Source organism: Pongo pygmaeus, chromosome 20 (genome assembly GCF_028885625.2).
Source record: "Pongo pygmaeus isolate AG05252 chromosome 20, NHGRI_mPonPyg2-v2.0_pri, whole genome shotgun sequence".
Taxonomy (NCBI): Eukaryota; Metazoa; Chordata; class Mammalia; order Primates; family Hominidae; genus Pongo; species Pongo pygmaeus.
This window is the reverse complement of record NC_072393.2, coordinates 46674930-46702500: the sequence shown is the minus strand read 5'-3', so window position 1 is coordinate 46702500 and position 27571 is coordinate 46674930. Positions and strand designations below refer to the sequence as shown.

General features: G+C 44.9%; 1 protein-coding gene across 2 annotated transcripts; it reads right to left on the bottom strand.

The window, feature by feature from the left end:
* Positions 1–772: 772 nt before the first annotated feature.
* On the bottom strand, positions 773–26774 carry LOC129020761 (cytochrome P450 2B6). Of its 2 annotated transcripts, XM_063657206.1 has the most exons (10): positions 26575–26609; positions 17041–17248; positions 15054–15524; positions 14771–14920; positions 12159–12319; positions 9827–10003; positions 9078–9219; positions 6721–6908; positions 6390–6531; positions 773–2533 (listed from the first exon to the last, which is right to left on the bottom strand). In XM_063657206.1, the coding sequence occupies exons 3-10, from the start codon at positions 15256–15258 to the stop codon at positions 2352–2354; spliced, it is 1347 nt and encodes a 448-aa protein (XP_063513276.1). In that variant the 5' UTR covers positions 15259–15524; positions 17041–17248; positions 26575–26609; the 3' UTR covers positions 773–2351. The 2 variants fall into 2 exon arrangements, with proteins under 2 accessions (XP_063513276.1, XP_054321517.1); XM_054465542.2 differs by lacking the exon at positions 17041–17248 and having other exon boundaries at positions 15054–15216; positions 26575–26774.
* Between the last annotated feature and the right edge of the window lie 797 nt (positions 26775–27571).

Sequence of the window (27571 nt, the reverse complement as noted above, 5' to 3'; positions counted from 1 at the left end):
TTATTTATTTATTTATTTATGAAACAGAGTCTTACTTTGTCGCCCAGGCTGGAGTGCAGTGGCGGGAACTTTGCTCACTGCAACCTCTGCCTCCTGCATTCAAGCAATTATCCTGTCTCAGCCTCCCGAGTAGCTGGGACTACAGATGCATGCCACCACACCCGGGTAATTGTTGTATCTTTTTTAGTTGAAACATGGTTTTTGTATGTTGGTTAGGCTGGTCTCCAACCCCTGACTTGAAGTGATCCACCCGCCTCGGCCTCCCAAAGTGCTGGGATTATAGGCGTGAGCCACCACGTCCAGCCTGGAGGCTGGATTTAGAGTGGTTCCACTGCAAGAATAGCGCTGAGCTTTATCAAAAGGTGGCATTGCAGCATGGGGTATCGAGAGTAACTGGCAGGCAGAATGGGGGCATCCTGGGCCCTTTGGGGATGAGAATTTATTCTGGATCTCAGAAGAAAGTGGGATATGGAGGAGACATAGTCTGATGGAGGAGGCCTAGCTCCATTTTGGGTGGGCTGTGGGGGTAGGGAGTGGCTGATTTAGCCACTCATTCATTCATTCCTCACCAAATATTTTGAACACCTGTCATATGCCACACACTGTGTTGAGAGTACAGTGATGAGCAAGACAATGGTTTGGCCCTTCACAGAGTTGTCACTGAGGTGAGGGAGGCATTCTTACCAACATTCCTTCCAGAAAAATCCCTAGAGAACTGACAATAAAAGAATCACACACAAAATAGCACAGATCACCTCTTGACGTGGGGAGGTCAGGCTTTAGAGATGTTTATTTAATTCTCAGCGGATTTGAAGGAACATATCAGGGAATGCAAAGCACCAGTGCAGAATCCCACAGCTCAGGGAACCTGGGCCAAGGGGGCTTTTTGATAGACGGAAGCAGTAGGAGGAGGCAGCTGGGAATGAGGATGGGGGAAGACGACAGCAGTGTGTGACTGTGGTCTACAACAGGCACAAACCTCAAAAATAGCGTTCAACATGAAAGCAACCAGACACAAAAGATCACATATTACGCCTGTAATATCAGCACTTTGGGACAGTGAGGCGGGTGGATCACCTGAGGCCAGGAGCTCACCACCAGCCTGGCCAATATGTCCCTACTAAAAATACAAGAAAATTAGCCAGGCATGGTAGCACATGCCTGTAATCCCAGCTACTTGGGAGCTGAGGCAGGAGAATCTCTTGATCTTGGAAGGCGGAGGTTGCAGTGAACCAAAATCGTGCCACAGCACTCCAGCCTGGGAGACAGAGCAAGGCTTAGTTTCCCAAAAAAAAAAAGAGTCAAATATTGTGTGATTCTGTTTATAGGAAATAATCAGAACTGGTAAGTCTACAGGGACAAAAACTAGATTATCAGGGGCTGAGACGAAAAGGAGAATGGGGTATGGGGAGTGACAGCTCGATAGGTATGGGTATTGTTGGGGGAGATAATGAAAATATTTGGAACTAGGTGAATCATCTGACATCGGGAATTCAAGACCACCTAAAAATACAAAATTTAGCCTGGCATGGTGGCAGGGGCCTGTGATCCCAGCTACTCCAGAGGCTGAGGCAGGAGAATCTCTTGAACCCAGGATGTGGAGGTTGCAGTGGGCTGAGATGGCGCCACTGAACTCCAGCCTGGGTGACAGAGTGAGCCTCCATCTCAAAAAAAAGAAAATGATTGGAACTAAATGGTGGTGGTTGTACAGCTTTGTGAATGAACCATATGCCATGAAATTGTACACTTTAAAATGGCTAATTTTATGTTATGTGAATTTCATCTTAATTTTTAAAATTATATATATATATGGCTGGGCAAGGTGACTCACGCCTGTAATCCCAGCACTTTGGGAGGCCGAGGAGGGCAGATCACTTGAGTTCAGGAGTTTGAGACCAGCCTGGCCAACACGGTAAAACCCCATCTCTACTAAAAATACAAAAATTAGCTGGGTGTGGTAGCGCACACCTGTAATCCCAGCTACTAGGGAGGCTGAGGCAGGAGAATTGCTTGAACCCTGGGGGTGGAGGGTGCAGTGAGCCGAGATCATGACACTGCACTCCAGCCTGCACGACAGAGTGGGACTCCATCTCAAAAAAAAAAAAAAATATATATATATATATATACACACACACACATATACAAAATTTTGTATGTTATAATTTTCAATAATCTCACTCCTCCACTCACTCGCAATGTGATCTCAGACAACAGGTGCCATGGAGGGGAAGGAAGCTGGCTTGCAGCAGGTCTCTTACAGGCAGGAAGTTGCGGGGAGTCAGAGCCATTGTCTACAGAGGCGGGGACACTGAATGACCCTGGAATCCTTTGACCCCCTTCCCTCAGCCCCTTCAGCGGGGCAGGAAGCGGATCTGGTATGTTGGGGGTATTTTGCCCACACCACACTCCTGGGGTGTCAGGTCGATGTCTTCAGGAGCCACGGGGCTGGCCACGGAGAAGTTCTGGAGGATGGTGGTGAAGAAGAGGAACAATTCAGCGCGGGCGATGCCTTCACCAAGACAAATCCGCTTCCCTGTGGGCACAGAAGGTCACCAGCATGGGCACAGGGCAGGTGCATACTTTTCGCTCTGCCATGTCCCTAAGCCCAGACACCTATGTCCATTGCAACAGATTTGCATAAGACTGGCCTTTAACCTACAATTCAGGGTGGACTTTTAGGAAGCTGCTCTGAAACCAGGTGCAAATCTTTGAGTGGATGTGCCATGTTCATTTCTCTCTCTCTCTCTTTTTTTTTTTTTTGAGATAGAGTCTCTCTCTGTCACCCAGGCTGGAGCACAGTGGCACCATCTCTGCTCACTGCAACCTCCGCCTCCCAGGGGGTTCAAATGATTCTCGTGGCTTACCCTCCCAAGTAGTTGGGATTACAGGCACCCGCCACCATGCCTGGCTACTTTCTTGTATTTTTAGTAGACATGGGGTTTCACCATGTTGGCCAGGCTGGTCTCGAACTCCTGACCTCAGGTAATCAATCCACCCACCTTGGCCTCCCAAAGTGCTGGCATTACAGGCGTGAGCCACTGTGCCCAGCGCCATGTTCATTTTTCTAGTACGGAGTTTGTAGCTTCTGTTAGAGTTCCAAAGGGTTTGGTGACCCCCAAAAAGTATAATGACCCACTTCTGGTTTTGTGTGTGTGTGTGTACCTCTACATGTGTGAGTGTGAGCACATTTATGACAACATTTTTAGTGTCTTCACTTTTCATATGGGGAGAATGACACGTCTCTCAAAGGGCTTTTCTGAGGTTAAAGGATACAATTGTAAAAATTATTAGAATAGCACTTGGCTTGTGCTAAGGAGCCTTAAGGTTTGGTTATCGCCTTGTGTTTGTTTCTGGGGGTATGTGTGGGGTATGTGTTTCTGGCCATGTGTCTGTGTGTGTGTCTCTGGGCTGTTTTCTGGTCTCAGCCTGAGATCCACAGGCTTCAAGAGTTCAGGGGGTAAAAAACCCAAATTGTATATAAATTGTGAATGGGACTGATGCATACGAGACAGGGAAGGTCTATGGCTTCTACTGATTCTCAGAGGTGCAAGGAATCTCAAGTAGGTTCTAAACCACAGATTGTGAGAAAAATGAGAACAAAGGGAGCTGGAAAAAGCTGAGGCACAGACAAAGGGAGCCTTTCCTTTTACTTCAGTGTTTCGTAATCTGCAAAACTTGGAAAGGTTATGTCAAGTGTGAGTTTTCAGGCATTCCCTATGCCTGTCAAGTTGTTGGACAAGTGTGTCTACGTGGAGGTGTCTGGAAAGGGGTCCATGTCCCTTTGGCACATCCAGAAGGTGGGCAACATGAGCTTAGAAACAGGCAGGTCTCTGGGCTGGTTCTTCTGTAACTATTTGCGTGACCCAACATTTTTCACAACAGCCTGAGGCTTTTATCTACCTCTCATCACGCCCTGAGGCTTGTTATCTCCCTCTCATCACTCCCTCCCCATCTCTGGGACCGTCTGTTTGGACACTTTCAAATTTCTTTGGCTGCAGTACCCTTTTGGCTTGGGTTATGCCTTTCTTTCTGCCCCTGGCAGCCTTACCCCTGTCTTTGTCTATACCTGTCAGACACTGTGTCTCTTCTTTTCCTCTCCTTCTGTTGGCTTTCTTCCATCTTGCTTAACTTCCTATCTCCATCTACTTGAATCTGACTCCTCACCAATCTCTGTTTCTCTCTCCTTCTTTCATCTCCCTCTAAAGATACCTTTTTTGCCTTGTTCATTCTTTCTTCCTCTCTTCTTATGTCACTCCCTCTTTTTCCTATCTTTTATTCTGTTTCTCTCCTTTCCCTCCTTCTTTCTCCCCTCCTCCTTCCTTTTCCTCCTCTCTCTCCTCTTATTGCTCCTCCTCGTCTTCTCCTTATGTGGCTCTCTATGTCTCTCTCTCTCTCTTCCTCTCCGTATACTGTCTCATGTTCACCCGCTGTCCGTCTTTCTGCCACTGGCTTCCCATCTCTATCCTTCAGTGTGTTCCCTCTTTGTCCCTAACTCTGTTTCTCAGTCTCATTATCTTTGTTAATTATCTGTTTCTGTCCTTATTTCCCTACATCTCTGCCTGTCTTAAAACAAAATAGCAGGCCAGTTGCAGTGGCTCATGCCTGTAATCCTGGGACTTTGAGAGACCGAGGCGGGCATATCACAAGATCAGAGGATCAGGGCCACCCTGGCTAACACGGTGAAACCCCATCTCTACTAAAAATACAAAAAATTAGCCAGGCAGTGTGGCACACGCCCGCCCATAGTTCCAGGTACTCGGGAGGTTGAGGCAGGAGAATCACTTGAACCCGGGAGGCAGAGGTTGCAGTGAGCTGAGATCGCGACACTGCACTCCAGCCTGGGCAACACAGGAAGACTCTGTCTGAAGAAGGAATAAAAAAAAAACAAAAACTTAAGATAGTAAAATTTAGAGAAGACATTGACCCTCAAGCCATCACCCCATGTGTTCCCAATTTTCATTGAAGATAAAATGTGGAAGGAGGTCACTGTACTGCACAAAACCAGGGACTGGGCCAGGACCCTGGATCACTGAAGTCACTGATGAAACTCAAGACTGGGGGTTTGTTTCTGGGGCATTTCATGGATGGTGCATGTTAAATTAAGTTAAATTTGGCCTAAAGCGGCCTCCCTACATAACAAACTGTAACGTAACTCAACATGTAAACAAACTGCAATGCAACTTGAGAGTATATTCTTGTAACAAGTAACCTTGGACAATCAAGGCAGCCAAGCTTCAGCCAATCACAGGCTGCAAGCTGCTCAGACATGCTCAGATAAGGCAAACACAGAGCTGGAACCAATCAGGCTGTTTCTGTACCTCAGTTCCTTTCCCTGTGGATAAATAGTGCCTGACCACATTGCTGGGTGGAGCTCTCTGAACCTTTCCTGGTTCCATGTGCTGTCCAATTCATGAATTGTTTCTTTGCTCAAATAGACTCTGCTAAGTTTAATTTGTCTAAAGTTTTTCTCTTAACCAGCCAAAGAGTGGAGGATGAGAACTGGGACAAGTCAGAGCATGTCAAGACCTTCTCCACCTCCCCAGTGCTAGACCATAAATCCAAACTCCTCCCACAGCCTTCAAGGTCCTGCCCAGCTGAGCCCTTTGTCTTATTCCCTTCTGCAATCCACACCCAAGGCTCACTGGACTTCCTATAGGTTCTCAGTGGTACCATCACGTTTCCACCTTTGGCCTTTGCCCTTGCTGTTTCCTTTGCCTGGAACACACTTTGCAATGATTGAGTGATGCTCACCCATGAACATGTTAGCTTGGAAGCCAGTTCCTCTGGTAAGCTTTTCCTTACTGACCCACCACAAGATTAGCTAGTATTCCCTATTTTGTGCTCCCAAAGCTCCCTTTAGAGCACTTATCACAATTATGTCTAATTATAATAATAAATGCCCTTGTGAGCATGTCCTTTGTGCCAGGCAGTCCTAAGCATGTTGCAGGCATTCATTCATTTCATGAGATGATTATTTTATTATTATTTGATGAATGCCCATCTTCCCTGCTGGACTTTAAATTTCCTGGGGCAGGAACCCTGTCTCTGTGTGACTTGTTTGATGCATTATCTTCAGCCCCCAGTACAGCACTGGGCTTAGGGTAGTGCTCAATAGATTTTTTTCTTTTTAAGAAAATGAATTCACTGAGGTTTAGAGATGTTAAAATACTTGCCCAAGGTCCTGCTTGCCCAGATGTGCCTTTGGGAATGTAATCTTCTTTCTCAAGCCTCCTTACAGGGTTGTAGTGAAAATGGAATGGGATAAGGCAGGTGAAGTAATTGGAATATATTTAGTGCTCAATTAATAAGGACCTGTCATTTTTTTTTCTCAAGCTGAGGATAGGACCTGCCCTCTGGTGTCTGGGAAAGAAATTGTGGGTCCAGCTTACCTAAGGAGAAGGGGATAAAGGCTTCATTCTTTTTCAGTGCCCCACTGGCATCCAGAAAGTGGTCAGGATTGAAGGCGTCTGGTTTTTCAAAGTAGTGTGGGTCACGGAGAGCAGTGCTCAGGATGAGAAATACTTCCGTGTCCTGAGGGAGGATCACAAGATCAAAAGATATTGCCATTCCCTGCCCACCCTCCACACACCCCACAAAAAAGAAAAAGAAAAAACAAAAACAAGGGGACTCAATTGAGAAGCCAACAAAAGGTTGAGTTTGGGGATTAAGAGAATCCAGGATGCCCACACAGGAGGGATATGGGGATCCAGTCAGTCTTGCCTTGGGGATGATGTACCCTCGGAAGCTGGTGTGTTGGGTGACAATGTGGGGCACACCCATGGGGAGAAGGTCGGCAAATCTCTGAATCTCATGGATGACTGCCTCTGTGTATGGCATTTTGGCTCGGTCATGAAGCTCTGGAGGGCGATGTGGTCCAATCACCTGTTCAATCTCCCTGTAGACTCTCTCTGCACAGAAAAGAAGACCAATGAATCTCATTTTAAAGAGGCATTTCAGGCCAGGCATGGTGGCTCATGCCTGTAATCCCAGCAATTTTGGAGGTTGAGGTGGGTGGATTCCTTGAGGTCAGGAGTTCAGGATGAGCCTGGCCAACATGGCAAAATCCTATCCCTACTAAAAATACAAAAAATTAGCTGGGTGTGGTGATGCATGCCTGTATTCCTAGCTACTCAGGAGGCTGAGGCAGGAGAATCACTTGAACCCAGAAGGTGGAGGCTGCAGTGAGCTGAGATTGTGCCACTGCACTCTAGCCTGGGTGACAGAACAAGACTCCATCTCAAAAGAAAAAAAATTTTTTTAAAAAGAGACCTTTCAGCAGGGACACTACTTTCTTTTGACCAATGAAAAACCTATAGTAAAGGGTTAGATCCTTGGTACCCCTCAAAGTAATCAGCATGAGGTGAGGGGAGGTGGGAGGAAGCAACAAGAATTCTCACTGCTTGAAATCTAATGAATATTATGGATCCTCTTCCCACATGCACAGGTACACACACACACATGCACACACACAACATGATTTTGCATGGTATTTCAGATTAAGAACTCCAGGCTACAAACCTCTCAAAACACCCTCTTTAAGATGAGTAGAAAATGAACTAATATTTATTGTGTTTATAATATAGGTGAGACACTATTCTTGGTCCTCAGGTATACAACAGTGTAATAGAACAATAGATGAATCCATGAAGAACTAGATAGATAAATAAATACATGAATCAATCAGTCAATAGATCAATTCATGGATGGAAAGATTGATGAATAAATGAACAAACCAATAAATGGATGTCTATATGTACTTATCAATTAATAGATGGATTGATTAATTAATCACTAATGAATGGTCCATAGACAAAGAAATCAATGAACTCAATTAATGAATAATCACATGAATGGCTAGATTTATGGAAGAGCAAGTGAATAATTAAATTAGTAAAGTATGAGTAAATAAAGGAATAAATGAATGGCTGGATTGAATGATAAATAGATCAGAGGTGAATAAACGAGTGAATTATTGTGATGAATGAAGGAACGCATGGACGGATTAAGTGTGAATTGAAAGATTGACTGATGGAAGGATAAGGGTGAAACCTAGTTCATAGAAGGATGGGTGAATACATGTATGAATGAATGAATGAATGAATGAGCCAATGAATCAATGACAAATAGTCCATCAACATATCACTGTTTCAAAGGATCAACTTGTGGACCAAGTAATCCAAATAAATGAATGACAGTATATGTCCTTAAATGAATTATAAATGAAAGAATCAGTAATTATACATTCTTTAATTAATGAATTAAAGAATGAATAGATGAAAAGATAAGTGGATGGATCGATTTTTAAGTGATGGCACAGAAAGTCAAATATTGCATGTTCTCACTCATAAATGAGTGCTACAAAATGTGTACACACGGACACAGAGAGAGGAATGATAGACAGTGAAGACTCAGAAGAGTGAGGGGGCAGAAGGGGGGTGAATGATGAGAAATTACTTAATGGGTACAATGTACACTGTTTGGGTGATAAATACCCTAACAGCCCAAACTTGACCACTACAAAACCTACGCATGTAACAAAACTGCATATGTACCCCTTAAATTTGTACCTCATGAAGTCAGGAGATCGAGACCATCCTGGCTAACACGGTGAAACCCCATCTCTACTAAAAATACAAAAAATTAGCCGGGTGAGGTGGCAGGCGCCTGTAGTTCCAGCTACTCAGGAAGCTGAGGCAGGAGAATGGCATGAACTCTGGAAGCGAAGCTGGCAGTGAGCCGAGAGCATGCCACTGCACTCCAGCCTGGGCGACAGAGTGCGACTCTGTCTCAAAAAAGACAAAAAAAAAAAACCAAAAAACGAACAAATAAACAAAAACCTTAGAACAAAAAATCCTTAAGTGATGGAAGAAAACAGTGGGAGAATGCATGGACAGATTCTTCATGTGTCCACGCATCCACCAACAGAATTGGCTTGGTTGGAATCTAGCCCAGAGCCTACAGTGCTCCCGGAATAGGAAGCCAGCATCCCCTCTCTCATCCAGGTGGTACCCATAGCCCCATTTCTGCAGCTCAGAAGGAGGTCAGAAGACCCCCTTGACTGGCTGTCCTTGGCCCACCTGCGACATGAGGGTATTTGAGCATGAGCAGGAAGCCGTAGCGGAGAGTGGTGCTGGTGGTCTCAGTGCCAGCAAAGAAGAGCGAGAGCGTGTTGAGGGTGAGGTTCTGGTGGCTGAATTCACTGTGTGCGTTGGATTTCTCCTGTGTCCACGGTAGGGAAGGAAGGAGAGGGTCAGTGGGGGCTGTAGCCTTGCTGTGCATACGACCATCTCCCTGGCTGCCCTCCATTTGCCTAAAGGTCTTTGACACTATCTGGCCCAGTTTGCTTTTCTCTGTCCTCTACATGTCCAGCCACATATCTCTAACTCGTCTCTCTCAGCCTCTCTTTACTCTTCCTGGCTCTGTTTCTATCTCTCTCCACATCTCTTTGATGTGTTTCTCTCTTTTTGTCTCCCAGTCTCTTTCTGCCTCTGTGAGTTTTTTCTCTTGTTGCTGTATTTTTGTCCCTTGCCCAGAATTCCTTCCTCAGCCAGTCTTCTCTCTCCCTCTCTCTCTCTCTCTGTCTTTCATTCTGTCTCCCCACCTCCCCTCTCTCTCCATCTCAGTTCCTCCTCCCTATTTCCTCCTTCCTTTCACCTCGTCTTTCTTTCCTTCCTCATCTGCTCTCCTCCCTTTCCCTATTCTCCCCTCCCTAGTCTCTCTTCTTCCCTCCCCATTTTCCTCTTCCCTACCCCTTTCCCTCCCTCTTCTCACCTCTCCATCTTGCCCTCCCTCCCCTCCTCTCCCTTTTTCCTCTCCCAGAACCCACTTTTTCCATGTGGAGCAGGTAGGTGTCGATGAGGTCCTTGGGGGTGCTGGGGTCCAGGGTTTCACGGTGCTTCTCCACACTGTGGCCAATGTAAGCATTGATTTCCTGAAGGTTTTTGTAAACTTGCCTGTGTGCCCCAGGAAAGTATTTCAAGAAGCCAGAGAAGAGCTCAAACAGCTGCAAGAAAGAAGCGGTGGTGAGGTTTGCCTAGGGCTGAGCTAGCAGGTCACAGGGAGAGAGCCCCTCCTGGGCCCCAATCCCTCCATGGGAACCACAATTCCCCACTTCCCTCTGTCTCTGAATCCCTCACTCACTGACTCTATGTCTCCTTTGATCTATCTCACATTTACCTCTTTCTGCATCTTCCTCCCTCATACTTCTGTCTTTTTCTTGGCCTCTGCCCCATCTCCCTGCCTCTCTCCTTTCTATCTCTCTTTGTCTCTGTCTTACTTCCTTTCTGTGTCACTCATTGTCTACCTCAGCCTGTTTATTTGTCTTTCTCATACTTTTCTCTCCCTCTTCCCACCTCTCCTCATCTCCCTTGCCATGTCAGACATTAATAAAATGATTCTTACACAAGATAAGCCTGCTGACATGTTAGGACTATGTATTTTGGAGGTTATTTCTACTACTTTGATGAACAATGGAATGCCTAATTTATTGCAAATAATTGCAAAAATGCAAATGTATACAGTGAGATGTAAATTTCCTTCTTAATCTCTCTTTCTAGAGATAACCATTGTTAACTGTCTGGTGGGTTGCCTTCCAGACTTTTCTCTGTGGTTCTCAGTGGGAGGAGAACATTAGAATTATTGGTCGGGCTTGTTACAAGTTCTCACCTTGGGCCCCATCCCAGACTTTCCAGATCAGACCGCCTGGAAAGTAGGGTCCTGAAAATCCATAACTGTGACAACTCTACATGTGAATCCAACATACACCCCTGCTTAAGAGCTGTAGCTATGTTGACCAGCCTGGCCGACATGGTGAAACCCCATCTCTACTAAAAATACAAAAAAATTAGCTGGGTGTGGTGGCGCTCGCCTATAGTCCCAGCTACTCGGGAGGCTGAGCCATGAGAATCGCTTGAACCTGGGAGGTGGAGGTGGCAGGGAGTTGAGATCACACTACTGCACTCCAGCCTGAGCAACAGAGCAAGATACTGTCTGAAAACAACAACAACAACAACAAAACTACAGCTATGCATACTGTTCTGCAACTTGATATTCTTAAATTTAATATGTAATAGGCATATTTCCAGGTTAATAAATAAGTAGACATTTTAGTATTTTGTTTTAAAAGAGCAGAAGATTACCTTTTTAATCTGGAGAAAGAAAAAAAACACAGAGGGAGAAGGAGAAATGGGAGAAAATGAAGAAATGCTGTTCCTTATTGTCATTTATCCTTGATTTTCTTTAGGTGGAGAGCTTTACCAAAGACTGAGAAGCAAGGATACAGAAGAACCAGGAGCAGCCTGGGCATGGTGGCTCACACCTGTAATTCCAGCACTTTGGGAGTCTGAGGCAGGCAGATCACTTGAGGTCAGGAGTTCGAGACCAGCCTGGCCAATGTGGCAAAACCCCGTCTCTACTAAAACTACAAAAACATTAGCCAGGCGTAGCAGCAGGCGCCTGTAATCCCAGCTACAGGCGGCTGAGGCAGGGGAATTGCTTGAACCAGGGAGGTGGAGGTTGCAGTGGGCCAAGATTGTGCCACTGCACTCCAGCCTAGGCAACAGAGTGAGGCTCCGTCTCAAAAAAAAAAAAAAATTAGCCAGGTGTGGTGGCACATGCCCGCAGTCCCAGCTACTTGGGAGGCTGAGGCAGGAGAATCACTTGAACCCGAGAGGTGGAGGTTGCAGTAAGCCCAGATGGCAACACTACACCCCAGCCTAAATGAAACAGTGAGACTCCGTCTAAAAAAAAAAAATAACAAAAATGACATCCAGGAGCAGAAGAGTAGACATCAAGCCCAAAGCCTCGTTCATTCTCTCTCTCCCTCTCTTTCACACTCATTCTCATCAACTCTGTCTCTCAGAATCTTTTGATTTCTGCCTTTCTTTGTCTTGTTTTTGCTCATCTTCCTTCTCTCAGTCTCTCTCTATTTCTGCCTCCCCATCACGCCTCATTCTCTCTCTCAGTGTCTCTATCCCTGTCTCACCGTCTCCCCTCCCTCCAGGTCTCCATGTCCCTGATTCTTCACATGTCTCTGCCTTTCTTCCAGGGATAAGCTGCATTTCTGAGCCCCCAAGACAGGTCATCCTTTTCTCGTGTGTCCTGGATGTTCACCTCACCCCCACCCCCACCCCCGCCCCGTCCCTCTCCCTCTCCCTGACCTGGCCGAATACAGAGCTGACGAGTGAAAAAGTCTGGTAGAACAAGTTCAGTATCTTCAGGAACTCTTGATCTTGGTAGTGGAATCGTTTTCCGAAGACAATGGAGCAGATGATGTTGGCGGTAATGGACTGGAAGAGGAAGGTAGGGTCCATGAGGGCTCCTAGGAAGAAGCAGCAGGTCAAGGACACAGACTGAAGGGCCTGGGGAACATCAGGCTGTCACCCATCTCTGTGTGATTGTCTGCCATCACTCAGTAATGGTAAACATGAGAATAACCATAACAGCTAATTATGTACCAGCACTTCACACATAATTCCACTGACCTCTCACTACAACAATGTGAGGCAGATGCAATTCGATTATTAGCTGCAATTTATAGATGGGCAGACAGAGAGGTTGAGTAATTTGACCAAAGTTGCATAGCTACTCATTACTGAGGCCAGGATTTAGACCTAGGCAACCCAGCTATAGAGTCCATGAAGCCGGTTCTCACTCTGCACCTCCTCTCAGGCCCCACCTCTGACTCTGGGAGCGAGTAAAGTTAAATCCCAGGGGTAGGGGCTGGGCAGAGTAGGTGTTCAATCAATTGCTTGTATAAATTAAAAAGCCCTGGGTGGGCACAGGGGCCCATACCTCTAAACCCAGCACTTTGGGAGCCTGAGGCAAAAGGATCAGGAATTCAAGACCAGCCTGGGCAACATAAGGAGACCCTGTCTCTACAAAAAAAATAAAGAATGTAACTAGACATGGTGGCACATGCCTATAGTCCCAGTTGAAATAGTCAGGGGGCTGAAGTGGGAGGATCACTTGGGCCCAGGAGTTTGAGGCTGCAGTGAGCTATGATCGTGCCACTGCACTCCAGCCTGGGTACAGAGTGAGACCCCATCTCTAATTTAAAACGAATAAAAAACCATCTTTCCACCCCTACCTATTACTCCCCCTTAATCTCTTCTTTCCACATCTAGGGCTCTCCAGTCTTCTGGGAATTGTTCTGTACTTGTTAAGTGATACTTGTATACACCAGGCTCAGCACTGGCCCCAGCTGGAGGGAGGGTGGTCTGTGAGCACCCAAGAAGGTCAGGTTAGTGCAGCCTCTCTCTGGGTCTCACTTGCCTGTCTTCTCTCATTCCTCTGCAGACCTTTTCCTAAGCCTTGTCTGTCTGTCTCTCTAATTTTCTCTGCCTCAATTTCTCTTTGCCTTTGTTTCTTTCTGTCTCTCTGTGTGTATATTTGTCTCCCCCCCACTGCCTTTTTTAATTTTATTATTGTTATTATTATTTTTGGAGACAGAGTCTCACTCTATCATGCAGGCTGGAGTGCAGTAGTGTGATCTTAGCTCATGGCAACCTCCGTTTCCCAGGCTCAATCAATTCTCCTGTCTCAGCCTCCTGAGTAGCTGGGATTAAAGGCAAGTGCTACCAAGCCTGGCTAATTTTTGTATTTTTAGCAGAGATGGGGTTTCACCATGTTGGCCAGGCAGGTCTTGAACTGCTGGCCTCAAATGATCCACCAGCCTCAGCCTCCCAAAGTGCTGGGATTACAGGCATGAGCCCTGTACCCAACCTATATTTGTTTGTTTTGGTCCCTCCATCTGTCTCTTTCCTCCTGCCTGTGTCATTGTTTCTTCCTGTCCTTCTCTTCAGTCTTCTTGTCCCTGTTTCCCTATAGCTCCTGGGTCTCTACCTCCCCACGCAGCCTCTGCATTTACATCCCAGAGCCTCTTGAGAAACTTTGATAAGAGAGATTGTAAACACCTGGCATGAATGAGATGGAGGTGCTAGCCAGAGACCCTTCACCTACATGTTCCACAGACACCAAGTTATGGAGAACTCAAAAATAACCTAGTGATTCTTTGATGACCCCTCCAGCTGCACCCAGGCAGAACACCCCATCTGGCCTGTCTGCTCACTGCCAGCTCATCAGCACTTCACCCAGGGCAAGGAAAACACAGGTCATTAGTTGTTAAATGTCTGTAGTTTTTTTCTTTTACATAACTTCTGTTTTTGACTTTGACAGACACAATTCATCCATGAAATTTTATGTCTTTGAGAGTTTGTTTGTTTGTTTGAGACAGGATCTTGCTCTGTTGTCCAGGATGGAGTGCAGTGGCACAATCGCAGCTCACTGCAGCCTCAACCTCCTGGGCTCAAGTGATCCTGTAGTCCCACCTTAGCCTCCTGAGTAGCTGGGACTACAGGCACACACCACCATGCCTGGCTCATTTCTTTTCTATACTGTGTAGAGACAGGATCTCATTATGTTGCCCAGGCTGTTCTCCAACTCTTGGCCTCAAGCAATCCTCCTGCCTGAGCTTCCCAAAGTACTGGGATTACAGGCAAAAGTCATCACATCCAGCCTCTTTGAGTAACTCTTGGACATTATACACCTGGCATCTCTCTCTTTCCCTGGTTCTGTTTGTTTCTCTCCTGCCAATCCCTGTCCTTCTCTATACCCCTGTCTCTCTCCCTCTCTGTCCCTATACCTCTGTCAGATCATGTCTCTGGTTTTGTCTGTCTCTGCCCATGTATACCTCTCTGTCTTTCTGTTCCTATACACCCGCATCTCTCAGTGTTTCATTGTCTTTCTTTCCTATTCATCCCCCAGAACTCACCCTTGGATTTCCGAAGCTCCTGTATCAGACACTGAGCCTCCTCCTGAATCCGCTCCTCCACACTCCGCTTTCCCATCCCGAAGTCCCTCATGGTGGTCACAGAGAATCGCCGAAGCACCTTCCAGCGGTTTCCATTGGCAAAGATCACACCTAGGGTGCAGGGGAGGTGTGGGTTGGTTGCAGAGGAAGTTGGAAGAAGGCTCTGAGTCCTTCTTTCCCCCATATACTCCCTTCCCTGATGCACCCCCCACCCACCCCCTCCCAGTGCCTCTGAGGCCCTCACCATATCCCCGGAAGACTGGGTCGACCATGGCGATTTTTCCCCGGCCAGAGAAGGCCTCAGCCTTGTCCACCAGGGCCTCCCGTATGGCCTCTACTCCACACAGCATGACCACGGGCCTCGGTCCCAGGTGTACCGTGAAGACGTCCCCATATTTCTCTCGGAACTGCCAATCACATCCACACCAGGGGTGGCTGTTAGTCAGCATACACCTCCGTTGTAAAACTATCAAAATACTTACATACCAGATTGGTAATTAGCCCCTCCCCAACATCCGCCTCCCCAGGCTGCCCTTCCCCCTGCCAGGACCCAGCAATTGAGGGTTAATGGTTAACGGTGTCCAAGGGAGAGAATACAGTCATGGATTCTTAGTTTCCGTTTCTGGTTGGGCCAGAAAAGCCCCTTCCTCATCCTTCTTTTCTGTGTATCACTGGAGACAAAAACTGAAAACCATGGCTTCAGGCTGCTAAAAAGCTAAAACAAAACAAAACAGAACAACAACAACAAAATAAGGCAGGTTGGACAAGCTTAGGTTAATGGGTGGCCCAGCCAGGGTCTGCTCTGGCTTGTGCCCTAAAAAGTAAAGATGGTTGATAAAATATGATGAATATCACCCCCACTGCATACTTCTTATGATTTGTGGTTTTGCTTTTTGCAGTTTCAGTTACCTGCAGCTAACCACAGTCTGAAAATATTAAATGGAAAATTCCAGAAATAAACAATTTGTAAGTTTTAAGTTGTGCATCATTCTGAGTAGGATGATGATGTCTCTCACCATCCACTCTGTCCCACCCCAACATGAATCATTCTTTGTCCACCATGTCTGCACTGTGTATACCACCCTCCCCATATAATGTGATTGTATAGGAAAAAAAAAGAGTATGCATAGGGTTCAGTATTATGTGGGGTTTCAGGCATCCACTGGGGGTCTCAGAAGATATCTTCCAGTGCATAAGGTGGGATTACTGTGCAGCCACTTGTGGAACTGCTGGGCAGTATTTCCTGAAGCTGAACAAACAGATACCCAGGAAACCAGCCACTTCACTCCCAGGTACATGCCCAGCAAAAATGTGTATGTGTGTTCACCAAAAAATGAACAAAATATTCACAGAAGCTTTCTTAATAAAATGCTCATCAATATAGATATAGTCAAACAGTGAGGGTTCTCACAATAGAATACAGCAACAAAAACAACAAACTACAGCTACAGGTGATAACATGGCTGAAACTCACAGGCATAATGTTGAGGGGAAGCAACTAGGCACAAAAGAGTCAATGCATCATAATTTTATGTGTATGAAGTTCAAACACAGGGCCAGGTGTGGTGACTCACATCTGTAATCCCAGGAATTTGGGAGGCTGAGACAGGCTGATCAAGAGGTCAGGAGTTTGAGTCCAGCCTGACCAGCATGGTGAAACCCCATCTCTACTAAAAATACAAAAATTAGCCAGGCATGGTGGCTCTCACCTGTAGTCCCAGCTACTCGGGAGGCTGAGACAAGAGAATTGCTTGAGCCCGGGGAGGCGGAGGTTGCAGTGAGCCGAGATTGTGCCACTGCACTCCAGCCTGGGCGACAGAGCAAAATTCAGTCTCACAAACAAACAAACAAAAACAAAAAAGAAGTTCATACACAGATAAAATCAACCCATGATCAAGATGGTAGGTGGATAGTGAATAGAAAAGAACAGGGTGCGGGGTTTTGGGGTGTTCTTGCTACTTGGCCTGCATGTCAATTACATGAGTATGTTCAGTTTGTGAAAATTCATTGAGCTGTGTGCTTTTTACAGTGATGTTCAACTTCAATAAAAACTTGACATAAAAGTCATAAAATTTGTTAAGTTTACTTACAAATGCCCTGCATTGATCTCTGCAAAGCTCCTTCACTGGACTTCTGGATTACATGCTTACTCCACTTAACAATTGTTTCACTGCCCCACAAGCCAAGGTAACCCCACTAAAATGTAAAATAATTAATATCCATATGGTCACCAAGGCCTCCAATGCTCCCACTTTGCTGAGAATAAGATCTGAAGTCTCCACTGATGGTTCACATGGTCCTACATGACATGGCCCTATTACCGCTCTGACTTCTCCCACTCGCTCCTCCATGTTGTTCTCTGAGATTTTTCCTGTTTCAGGATTCTTGCAGCCACCCCTGCCTCCTTCTAGTGCCTTCCACCTGAATCTTTCATTGTCCCTGCTCAGAAAAAAAACAAGACCGTCTTCCCCTAACCACTCAATCTAACATAGTTCTCATCACTGTCTGAAATATTCCCCTGCTTTAGTTTAATCGTAGCTCTTCTCCACCTAATATTTCCTTGTCTGTTTATTTTTTGCTCATCTGTCTCTGCCAATGGAATGTCCATAAGCACAGTGGCCTCGTGTGTCTTGTCCAAGATGCCACATCATCAATTCCTAGAATATTTCCTGGTACATAGAAAGTGCCCAGTGAATTGTTATTGGATTCGTGAATAAATGAATGAGTGGATCAAGGTAGTTGCCATTTAATGAGCACTTATTATATACTAGCTCTATGCAATATCCCATTTAATCCTCACAACCACCTTAGGGGCACACATTCTCATTGCCATTATCTTAATTGACAGAAGAGAAAACTGTGACTCAATGCATAAGAGTTGAATCTGAGACACGAGCCCGCATTCCTCTGACATCAAAAAGAATCTGGAAGCTTATTGGGAAATGGAAAAGCAACAGCACCACCTTCCTCAGCCCTGACACACACTTGCTCATGCCCTCCCTCTTTCCCCCACCCCCAACAGATGCAATCATCATAGATGGTCGTGAATACCTAGAGGATCCTTGGAAGGTTTATGAAAGAGTTTTAGGGAGTCTGTGAAGCCTCACAACTTTATGCAAACATGTATGTGCCTATTTGGAAAAGAGGGGGCCACAGCTTTTATCAAACTCTCAGAGGATTTCATAATCCACAAATCGTTAAGCAGCTTTAGTCTAGGAGGGCTTTGGAGACAGACCTCCTGCTGGATCTCAGCTTCCCCTTTTCCCAGTTGTGTGCCACTGGACAAGTGCTTTCCCCAGGCTGAGCATCACTATCGCTACTTTTGTTTGTTTGTTTGTTTTTGTTTGTTTGTTTGTTTTTTGAGATGGATTTTCACTTTTGTTGCCCAAGATGGAGTGCAATGATGCAATCTCGGCTCAGGGCAACCTCCGCCTCCCGGGTTCAAGCAATTCTCCTGCCTCAGCCTCCCGAGTACCTGGGATTACAGACATGTGCCACCATGCCCAGCTAGTTTTGTGTTTTTTAGTACAGAGAGGGTTTCTCCATGTTGGTCAGGTTGGTCTCGAATTCCCGACCTCAGTTGATCCACCCGCTTCAGCCTCCCAAAGTGCTGAGATTATAGGCATGGGCTGCCACGCCTGGCCACCATCCCTAATTCTAAGATGAGGGTAGCACCTCATCTTGTCCACAGGTAGTTGTAAATGACACCTGGAAAATCCCATGACAACACAGATAATTCCCAGACACATTACTCTAGTGAGAAAGCTAAGTCCATTGATTCACATGATTGCGTGATACTCTTGTCACACATGGAAAATGATGAAAAGAAAACAATAGGCACTTGGGACCTTTACCTATATGATGCAACTCTATTTGGTGGGGAGGGATCCCCAGATCTGTGACCCCCTACTGAGGGCTAGGCAGCACTTTGCAGGCCCTGGCAGACTGCTAGTTCCACTGAGTCAGGCTTGGAGCTTTCACTCAATGACTCCTTCATTTGTTCCTGTACACATATTTACTAAACACCTGTTGTGTACCAGGTACTATGTTCAGCACTGTTCTGATACCTCACAGGCCTTCCTTGTCTGGAAGTGTGAGGGAGAGCTCAGCCACAGGATCACAGGTAAATGCAGCATTGTCAAGGACATAGGCTCAGTAAGGAGGGGCAGCTGGTGTATGAGAGCATATGGTGGGGACCTGGGGGTCAGGAAGTCTTCCCAAGGGAGCTGCTGCCTGCCTAGATAGCTAAGAAACCCCAATAATGAGGAGCAGACACCGTTCTTGCACTGACATTAACCAAGATGACCCACCCGCATCCTCAAACAACAACAACAACGACAAAAACTATTTGCCCCAAGTCCTCCCTGTGAGAAAATGGAAAACTTTGCTGCAATAAAGGAAGGGAGAGGGTCAAACATGTCTATGCAAAACTTATCCAAATGCTTTGGGAGGTTGAGGCAGGAGGATTGCTTGAGGCCAGGAGTTCGAGACCAGCCTAGGCAACATAGTGAGACCGTCCCCCAAACACATCTCTACAAAAATAAATAGTGGGGCATGGTGGCTCACACTTTTAGTCACAGCTACTCTGGAGGCTAAAGTGGGAGAATCTTCTGAGCCCAGGAGTTCAAGGCTGCAGTGAGCTATGACTGTGCCATTGCACTCCAGCCTGGTTAAGAGAGTGAGACCCTGTCTCTAAAACAATTTAAATGAAAAAATTCTTTAATATCATTCCTGACAAGCCTCCACTTTCTATGAACTAATAAGGTAGCCACAAAGATCCTTTTGAAAACTCATTTTAGGCAAATACAAATTTCAATGACAGTTTTGCTTGTTTCAAAATTTGTAAAGGATTGGGATATTCAATGACCATACCAGCTTTCATAAAGAAAGCGGGCAGTGGGATACCAAGAGCTAGAAGGAACAGCAAATTCTGTTAACAGAGGCATGATTTGTGGGTAGATAGCATCTGCAGAGCTTGGAAAAAACCCTTAAAGAGAAGGTTCAGTGAATTGTGTAGGATGTCTTTGACCAGAATTTAAACCTATACACACTTTCCTAAATGTTATCACTCCTCACATTTCAGATGACTTTTTTTTTAAGAGACAGGGTCTTGCTCTGTGCCCAGGCTGGAGTGCAGTGACGTGATCACAGCTCACTGCAGCCTCAAACTGCAAGGCTCAAGTCATCCTCCTGCCTCAGTCTCCCAAGTAGCTGGGACTACAGGCACATGCCACCATGGCTGGCTAAATTTTTAAAAGTTTTTTGTAGAGACAGGGTCTTGTTTGGTTGCCCAGGCTGGTTTCTAACTCCTGGCTTCAAGCGATCCTCCCACCTCAGCCTCCCAAAGTGTTGGGATTACAGGTATAAGCCACCATGTCTTTGTGTGTTGCCCAGTGGGGTCGTGAGCCACCCAAATAACATCATATCTAATCATAAGACTCCTTGGCTCCCTCCATGTCATTCCTCTGAAAAATCTAAGTGTTCCATAATTTGAGAGTCTGTGACCAATTACCTTGTATCTTCCAGGTAAAGTGGCAGTGTCTAATAACCAAAGACCACATGTTTTGACTAAGTGTCTAAGATAAATATATATGTATGACATTTATCACATTCATCATTTGTATGTCCACGTATTCTGTCTAAGCAAATAATTTAAAAATTCATAGTAGTATTGGCATATATACTCTGTAGTTGGTATCATTAAAAAGACCATTGATCAAAAATAAAAAAAAAAAACTCTATTAGTAGTAAAAGGATAATGAGCCTAAGATTCAGGAGTATGGTCAACATGGGAGGGGGAAGGGGAAGAGGAGCTGGAAGGTATTGTCAGTGTTCTAATTCTCCCATTGGAAAGTGGGTTGATTGATTAGTAATAATAAGCAGACAATTAATCATAAAATCATGCATGGTAAGCAGTGATAAGCCAGGTAAATACTGAGCAAGTGGCAGTTGCCATTATAGGGCATTATGTGTACTGTTGATAAGCACTCCCTACCCAGACTCCTTTCCTGCTCTCCCTCTCTCTTCCACTCTCCTGGCACTGACATGGGCTAGTCTGCTCTCTCTCATTGGCACAGCAAAATCTATTTGATTCGTGCCACCACCTCTTTTACCTCATTCTTTCAGTGGCAGGCAGGTACCCAAGGATGTAACAGAGGATGGCAGAGAAGAGTGAAATTCTACACCTGCGGCTCATACCCAGACACCTCTTCACACCCATTCACCCCTCCAAGGACAGTGCCCCCATGCAGTTCCAATTCAGAGACAGGGTCTCAATCTGTCATCCAGGCTGGAGTGCAATGGCACCATCAAATTACCTATGATAACCTATTTAATAAACCAGTATTATGTACCTGAATTAGAGGAGCATAAATTGCTACTTATGGTATTAAAATTTGTACTTAAGAGTCTGTAATTCCAATGTGAAGCGTGCACTCATGGAGACCCTAGATGGCCGCCTGGTCCTTCCTGAGTTCTTAAAATTTCCATTACTAAAAGCTCTGTATTCCATGACTCATCATAGAAGAGAGAAAATGATCCAAACTATGAAAAAATATTGATGAGGTGACTGTTCCAAGATTGCTAAATGGTTTATAACTAATATTTGGTTTCTCAAATCCATAATTCTAGTAAGACAACAAAAACCTCAGGCGATATATTTCTGGCACTTGGTAGATCATTTGAACACTTGAAAATGGAGTTAATTCAACTGCCAGCTTCATTGCATGTTTTCTGGTTGTATTAAAGCATTTCTATGCACAAAGATCAATCAATGCCATAACAGTAGATAAAAGGTTATTAGAAAATATATTTCCTTACTGGGCATTCCTGGAGAACTCTCCAGTGATAGAGGTATTTGTTTCACTAGACAAGTGGTAAAACAGTTAAATAAGGTATTGAAGAAGGAATTAATGAAATCAACTATAACCTAATAGTAGTAGTAATATAAATTTTAAAATCCTTTTAAGGTTGCTGCAAAGTATGGCTGCACCTTACATTCAAGTTGAAAGTGAATATTAACAGCCTGTCTTCTCTCTGTGGACAGTGGACCTTATCTATACTCCCCAACTCCACATTCCTCAAAGTTTATTACAGGCCCAGTGAGTTCCTGCACAGCTGCAGGGTCACAGGACCAACAAGTTTAGGTTGCAAGACATGTCTTTCTCAAGATGTAAGAAATGTTATTTAACTGCTTTGTTTATCACTTCTGAGACTGGCTTCCTGCCTCATGTAATTCCCACCTTAATATGTTTAGAAGTAGGAAAAGCCCTTTGTTCAGGTCTCAGACTTTCTGGATGTATGTCTGGCTGAACCAGTGATCACCTTAATTTAATAAACTCTCCTGAACGTTTTTCAGTCTCTCCAGTCTTTGATTGTCCCGCAACAGTATTACAAACAAATATCATTAGGCAAAGCATGCCGAATTGATTGGAGTCCCTTGGTCTAAGGTATTATTGATTGATGGCAATTAGATCCACTCCTACTGGAAAGACATAGATGGATCTCTTGTAAAATAGTAATAGAAGGCCTATGACCCTAATAATAGAATCTCATGTATCTCCCACTCTTATAAACTCTGATGTGACTCAATAATGCAAGGCTATAATACTTTATGCCAAAGCATGTTTTCACCAGGTAAAATGAGTCATTGATGACACATCAGTTGATGACAACCAAACTTTTCATGATCTAGAATTTAGAGGTTGGGCCCTTTGGAAATGACACCAGAGAAACTGTCCTTGAACTCGATTGTAAGGGACCATACCAAGTTCTTCTAAGACTGTTCCTTGCACTCCATTGGAAAGGACAATGCCAAGTTCTTCTCTGTAGCAAAATGTCAGGGTCTCGGATCTTGGATCCACATCTCTCCATTGGAAAGGACCCTTCTAGACTCCTAGAACTCTATGTCTGTTGGAGACCTTAAGGCAAAGCTGACCAGGGAAGTTTTTCCCCAGAAGCAGTTGGCATCTTATATGTGGACAGCTTTTCCAAGATTGTGGATCAAGATTTCTCTTCCATCGTGAAAGCATTATCTTTTATCCTTTCTTCCCTGTTTCTTGCTGTCCTAACGTTTTCCCATTCCTTACAAGAAAATCCATAGGACTATAATCTGTGAATGGCTTTAGCAAAGGCTTATACTCTAGCAAAACAAACAAACAAACAAACAAAAGCAAGCAGTTGCTGAGTTTGTGAGCCAATGCTCCAAAATCAGGAAATAATTTCACTGGTGCCAATGCCTCTTCATGTTCCCAATGAGAATCACCCAGAAACCCCAAAGGAGGAGTGGAAAGCTATATCTTGATATTCTACGCATCATGGCCACTTGCTTTTTTGCACTCACTGGAAATATTTGGTAGTGATTATGTTATTAGTTAGTTAATATAATATAATAACAGTATGTAATAACATACTATTAACTAGCTAATAACATAATCACTACCAAATATAGAAAATGTATCTGAATGATGGCTGCAAAAGGCATATTTTGCTTCCAGGCATCCTGTATGCAAGACCTGGCGACTACCTATGTGGATATGGGTAATTGCATGTGTAATGTTACTGGATTAAATATGGTAAAGTGGCCAGGCATGGTGGCTCATGCTTGTAATCCCAGCACTTTGGGAGATTGACATGGGAGGATTGCTTGAGGCCAAGAGTTCAAGATCAGCCTGGTCAACATAGCATGACCCCAACTCTATAAAAAATAAATAAATAAGTAAATACAGTAAAGTCTCTTTCCAACTAAATGTGGTTATGCACCCTCGCAGCATGCTAGAAAAAGACCACAAAAAAGTAAGTTTCCCACCTTGTTCAGGAGCTATGCAGACTTATGTGTAAACAAATCTAACTGATCTCTGCTCTAATGCCAGTAGGTGACCCTCTTTTCCAACCCCACGAGGGCCTACCTTGAGTATCCTGAGGTTTGCTTATTCTGTTCTTTCTCCTCACTGGTCCAGAACTGGCTATTTGGCCTAGCTCACTGCTGCTTTCCAAATTGTTTCCCTGAGAGTTTCCTAATACTTCCCGTAGTGAAAAGCCAAAACAGTCAATAACTGAAATTACTATCAACCTCAAAATCGATGAAGATAAGTTGGTTTCTGTTCAGTAAAGATTCCAGTTGGGTTCCTGGGTGCTCACTCTTGGTGGTATTTGAGTGACAGTTGTTTGGAATCTGAGGCTAATTTATACATTAAGGGACATCTTGAATTTTGTAGCCAGTTGAAACTCCAAGGAGTTCTGATGGGTAGAAGCCACTCTCCAGAAAGGAGATGGGAACATATGTGGCAACAAAAATGCTTAATGGAACATCATGCAATTTTAGATCTCCTCTATGCCCATCTTGGAGGCTTGTGTATGGTGCTGAAGAAAACCAAATATTGCTCTTATCTTTCCAGTGAATTCACTAGTACAGATAACTTAATTTAAAATGTGGCTGACATGCTGTTTCTCTAGACACTGCCACCAAATACACTAAGGACATTTCTCAGGGGAAAGAAACAGATATGTGTTTACAGGTGCAGCTAACAGTTGGTTTGCAAGCATCCTGAATGGTGATGTTAAGTGATATGGTTTGCTTCTGTGTCCTCACCCAAATCTCATCTTGAATTGTAATCCCCAGGTGTGGAGGCAAGGACCTAGTAAGAGGTAACTGGATCCTGGGGGCGGTTTCCCCCATGCTGTTCTTGTGACAGTGAGTGAGTTCTCACAAGATCTGATGGTTTTATAAGAGGCTCTTCCCCCTTGGCTCTCTCTTTTTTTCCTGCCACCTTGTGAAGAAGGTACTTGCTTCTCCTTCACCTTCCACCATGATTGTAAGTTTCCTGCTTCTCATTCACCTTTTGCCATGAATTGTATTTTCCTGGGGCCTCCCCAGCCATGTGGAACTGTGAGTCAGTTACATCCCTTTTCTTTATAAATTACCCAGTCTCAGGTATGTCTTTATAACAGAGTGAGAATGGACTAACACAGCAAGCCTGGCTATCCCAAGCTTTTCTTCTCTTAATGTTTCTTCTAGTGGGTCTCCAGGATACTATGATATGTGTTACAAATGAATGCCTCTATAAATCAAGTTATTTTACAGCAAGCTCTGGTCCTTAATCACCATCATGCCCTGAACAAAATCTATGACCAATTGGAATCTAATACTATTGAACTATCTTTATTGTCTGACCTTTGAATTATTTGATTTTTATCAGTTTGGTTCATGGACACACTCAAGTTAAAAGAGACTATTAACAGCCTTTCTTCTCTCTGTGGACAGTGGACCTTATCTATACCCCCAAGTCCACATTCCTCAAAGTTTATTACAGGCCCAGTGACTTCATTTTCTTTGTATTACCCTCCTGAAAGCCATCATAACAGTCTCCCTGATGTGTTGTATTTTCTCAGGAGTGTTGGCCGGGTGCAGTGGCTCACACGTGTAATCCTAGCCCTTTGGGAGGTCAAGGCAGGTGGATTTCTTGAGCCCAGGAGTTTGAGACCAGTCTGGGCAACATGGCAAAACCCTGTCTCTACAAAAAATAGAAAAATTAGCTGGGCATAGTGGCATGCACCTGTAGTTCCAGCTACTTGGGGGGCTGAGGCAGGAGGATCACCTGAGCCTTGGGAGGTCAAGGCTGCAGTGAGATGTGATCATGCCACAGCACTTCAGCCTGGCTGACAGAGTGAGGCCTTGTCTCAGAAAAAAAAGAGGCTTAAATGCTCATATGCAGCCATTCTTTGTACATCCAATGGTCTCATTACAGTGGGAACAACAAAAACATGAAGAAAACATAAAGAATCACTCAACTACTTTGACATTGTCCATTGTGAATTCCATACTGAGAGCAAACAAGTCCATTATGATGGTGACAGAAGTAATGTTGATGCCCAAGGTTTTGGTCAATCTCAAAATTTTGAGGCTGACCAAAAGGGGAGAATTGTTTAATTAAATTAAATTGGACCTAAAGCTCTCTCTGTATAGAGTGAACTGCAACCTAACTTGGGAGTGTATATATATATATATATATATATATATATTTTTTTTTTTTTTTTTTTTTTGAGAAGGAGTCTCGCTCTGTCACCCAAGCTGGAGTGCAGTGGAAAGATCTTGGCTAACTGCAACCTCCGCCTCCTGGATTCAAGTGATTCTCCTTCCTCAGCCTCCTGGGTAGCTGAAACTACAGGCACACACCACTATGCCCAGCTAATTTTTGTATTTTTAGTAGAGACAAGGTTACACCATGTTGGCCAGGCTGGTCTCGAACTCCTGACCTCAGGTGATCCACCACCTCGGCCTCCAAAAGTGCTGGGATTACAGGCATGAGCCACTGTGCCCGGCCCAAATGAATATATTCTTGTGACAAATAGCCAAGTGTTGGCTAATCAGAGCAGCTGAGCTTTCAGTCCACACAGGCTGCAAACTGCTCAGATTGTGACCAAGTAAGGCAAGCTGTGATCTGTGGCCAATCAGGCTGTTTCTCTATGTCACCTCCTTTTTCTGCCTGTAAATACCACTTGACCATACTGCCGTGTGGTGTCTTTCCTGGTTTAGGGAGCTGTCCAATTCATGAGTCACTTCTTTGCTCAAATAAACTCTGCTAAATTTAATTTGATGTTTTCCTCCTAATACTACCACCCATCACGCTTCACTATGCTCCGTACTCACCAACCATCCCTGTGCCACCCCTGACTCTGGAAGTCTGCCTCATTCTGTTTGGTGAAGGATCCCCAAGTACCAAGGCAAGAAGCAGCCCACCCTCAGACCCCATTCATCTGTGTCTTACCCTCAGAAAGGATTTGAGTAGGCCTCTTCTGTCCATCTGCAGAAGGTTCCCCAAAAGGGGCAGAGGGCGGGGACCTGGTGGGAGGCGGCCATGGGTGTTAGGGTGGCCCTGAACCAGGAGTAGCAAGAGGCCTGTGAGGAGTGCAAGGAAGAGGAGGACGCTGAGCTCCATGGTCCCAGTCTGACTGCCCTGCACCCCGCTGCAGCCTCCAACTGGGCCTTTTATCCTGACTCTGCCTCTCCACCCAGTTACGAAATTTCATCCATTCCCCACCTCCTTTTTCATCATTGTCCAGGAGCATTAGCTTAGAAAAAGGTGTTAGGGAACCCAGACTTCCTGCTTGGGCAACCCAGTGACCTGATGCCTATCCCTTTACCCACTCTGTAGATGTTGGCAGGGATACAGCGGTACAGATATCAAAGTCCATGTGAGCAAGTGAATGTGTGGGTGTGTGGGTATGTGTATGTCTATTTTTGTAAGCATAGGTGAGCTTGCACTTTTTAACTTAACTTTGACTGTTTGTCTGTACTTGCATGCATTTGTCCATGCCTGCTTTCATCCGTGTATGTGCTTATATGGTTTTTATATGTAAAGGAGTGTTAGAATTTATGCAAATGTGCTGGCGTATATTTCTGTGGTTGAATGTGGGGGTGCTTATGTGTGTATCCTTGCATGTGTGTGAGCTTCCTTGTATTTATACAGTTTTATATATGAAAGTGCATTTACATTTGTGTGTTGTGGAGGGGATGGTATTGCATATTCAAAACTGAGAGGCTAGCTGGGTGCGGTGGCTCATGCCTGTAATCCCAGCACATTGGGAAGCTGAGGTGGGCAGATCACTTGAGGTCAGGAGTTTGAGACCAGCCTGGCCAACATGGCAAAACCCCATCTCTACTAAAAATACAAAAATTAGCCGGGCGTGGTGGTGGGCAGCTTTAGTCCCAGCTACTCGGGAGGCTGAGGCAAGAGAATCACTTGAACCTGGGAGTTGGAGGCT